The sequence below is a fragment of the Sardina pilchardus genome, chromosome 1 (genome assembly GCF_963854185.1).
Source record: "Sardina pilchardus chromosome 1, fSarPil1.1, whole genome shotgun sequence".
Taxonomy (NCBI): domain Eukaryota; kingdom Metazoa; phylum Chordata; class Actinopteri; order Clupeiformes; family Clupeidae; genus Sardina; species Sardina pilchardus.
Genome location: NC_084994.1, coordinates 35,928,023 through 35,930,522, shown reverse-complemented (window position 1 = coordinate 35,930,522; position 2,500 = coordinate 35,928,023). Strand labels below are relative to the sequence as shown.

General features: G+C 47.1%; 1 protein-coding gene across 1 annotated transcript in view; it reads right to left on the bottom strand.

Moving 5' to 3' along the window:
- strn (striatin, calmodulin binding protein) overlaps positions 1-2,500 on the bottom strand; it is a gene marked incomplete in the record, with an annotated part of 103,671 nt that overhangs the window by 13,859 nt on the left and 87,312 nt on the right. The window contains 3 exon segments of the mRNA XM_062534366.1: positions 835-873; positions 2,028-2,164; positions 2,430-2,500. Of these exon segments, the coding sequence (XP_062390350.1) occupies positions 835-873; positions 2,028-2,164; positions 2,430-2,500 (247 nt within the window).

Below are 2,500 nucleotides of genomic sequence, written 5' to 3'. Positions count from 1 at the left end.
ACTCACACACACTCACACACACTCACACACACACTCACACACACTCACACACACTCACAACGCCCCTTGGCCTTGGTCATTTTAGAAAACAGTACACACACAATTTCACACATGACATAACAAAACACGATATATAACCTAACCTAAAAAAACACACACACACACACACACAGCATGACGCACATCAAAACACAACAGCGCTCAAGAGGGCCACTACACAACTACAAAACACAAACATATCGCAATGTGGCACGGCTCACACACACACACACACACACACACACACACAGGCAATACCACCCTCAGCACACAGTCCTTCCTAACCCATCCCCCTAAAAGGAGCGGACAGCTCTCTGCTTGCCACCTGTGCAGTGCCCACTGCATGCACACCAGATGAGAGACACACACACACACACACACACACACACACACACACACACACACACACACACACACACACACACACACACACACACACACACACACACACACACACACACACACACACACACACACACACACACACACACACACACACACACACACACACACACACACACACACACACACGTTTCGTAACAGCACAGCTTGCCCAGCGGTGGTGCTCCGTGGGCAGGTCGGCCGACACACAAGATGACCGTAACTCATTTGGACTACCAGCTGTAGCATGGAGGGAGAGAGTGCAAGAGAGGATGAGTCCTTTACTGGGCTGGACTCTAACTCTCTGTACGCCACATTCAAACACAGAAGCAAAAACAAACAAACAAACAAACAAACACAGACAGAGGACCCAGGGAGGTGCACTCTCTCAGGGGGAGGGGTGTATGTGATCACCTGTAGTGTGGCCTCAGCACTGCTGGTACTGCTCTCTTTCTGCACAGCAAAACAAATCACCATTACACCTCCACTACTACTACTACTACTACTACTACCACTACTACCACCATTACCACTACCACTACTACACCACCACAACCCATGCAACATACCATATGAGTACTACTACTACTGCTGCTACTACTAATACCCCTGTAATACTACATTACCATAACACCACTACTACTAATACCACTTGAATACTACTTTACCATAACCATTATACCGCCACTACAACTACTAATACTACATTAGTACCACACCACAACCCATGCAGCAAACCATATTAGTACTACTGCTACAACACACCCACCACCACCTACCACTACTACTACCATTACTACTATTACCACCACCACCACTACCACAACAATCAGAAGTAGAGACAAAACATCACAAATATAACACAAATCACACCTATTCTTGAGAGGCACTACCGATACCCTGATATCCTCCTAACATTTAACATTTCTGTATCACAGTTGTTTACATTTTAAATACGTATGAAAGTGGCGCAAATCTCTCAGGACAAACAGAAAATAAAAACGCTATATCTGCACTTGCACTTACTACAGACCTCCACTTGTAGCTGAGTGACTAAAAACCTGTACAAAAGCACTGACACACACTGAAATGCAGCACCGGTTTATTCAGTCTAGAGTTATGGATTACACTAGTCTGGCTATCACCATAGGCTCAATCTTTTAATACGGAACATTAGTCTGGGTCTGGAGAGTCTGCGCTTTACTGCACAAGAGGCGTGATCAATGGGTGTCGTTCAAATGACTCCATACGCTTTGCTAGGTTGATTCAGTCTAGAATTACAGATTACACGTCATCCAGGACAACTCTAAGGCCTCTACATTAAGTATTTGCTGCCATCTATTCAACTCCTTATCATTCTAATTCTAAGGTGCAAAACAGCGTCTAATATAATTAGAATATAATAATGTATAATTATAACATAATTATAATTATAGTACACTTTCACACCAGCTGCAGTAGAGTGCTGAGAGGGCCTGGTGAAGGGTGTGTGTGTGTGTGTGTGGGTGGGCATGTGTTGGCCCGGGCGAGTACTCACGTCGTAGGCAAGGCTCTCGGTGAGGGGATTGTGTGTGTGTGTGTGAGTGTGTGTGCCTGCGAGTACTCACGTCGTAGGCGAGGCTCTCGGCCTCGTTGGCCACGGTGAGGCCGGCAAGCTCTCCCAGCACCAGATCGCTCTGCTCCCCCTCGTCAGGGCCCAGGATGAACGACTTCCCCGAGGACGGAGGGAACGTCATGGCCTCCACTGCAAACGCACAGGACACACACAGACACGCACACACACACACACACACACACACACACACACACACACACACACACACACACACATACGTCAACATCAACTGAGCGTATGCTGAACACCAAGACATATCTGACAAATTGTTTTTCTCAAGTATAATAACATATTGTAGCAAAACATTGTAGTTTGAGTCGTGCCAGTGTGCATATATGAATGAGTGAGTGAGAAAGTGTGTGTGTGTGTGTGTGTGTGTGTGTGCGCGCCTTACCTTCGTCGGTGCGTCCCAGCTCGTGCTCGTTGAGGCGTGGGATGGGGGGCCGTGAGGGGGGGTTGACCGGG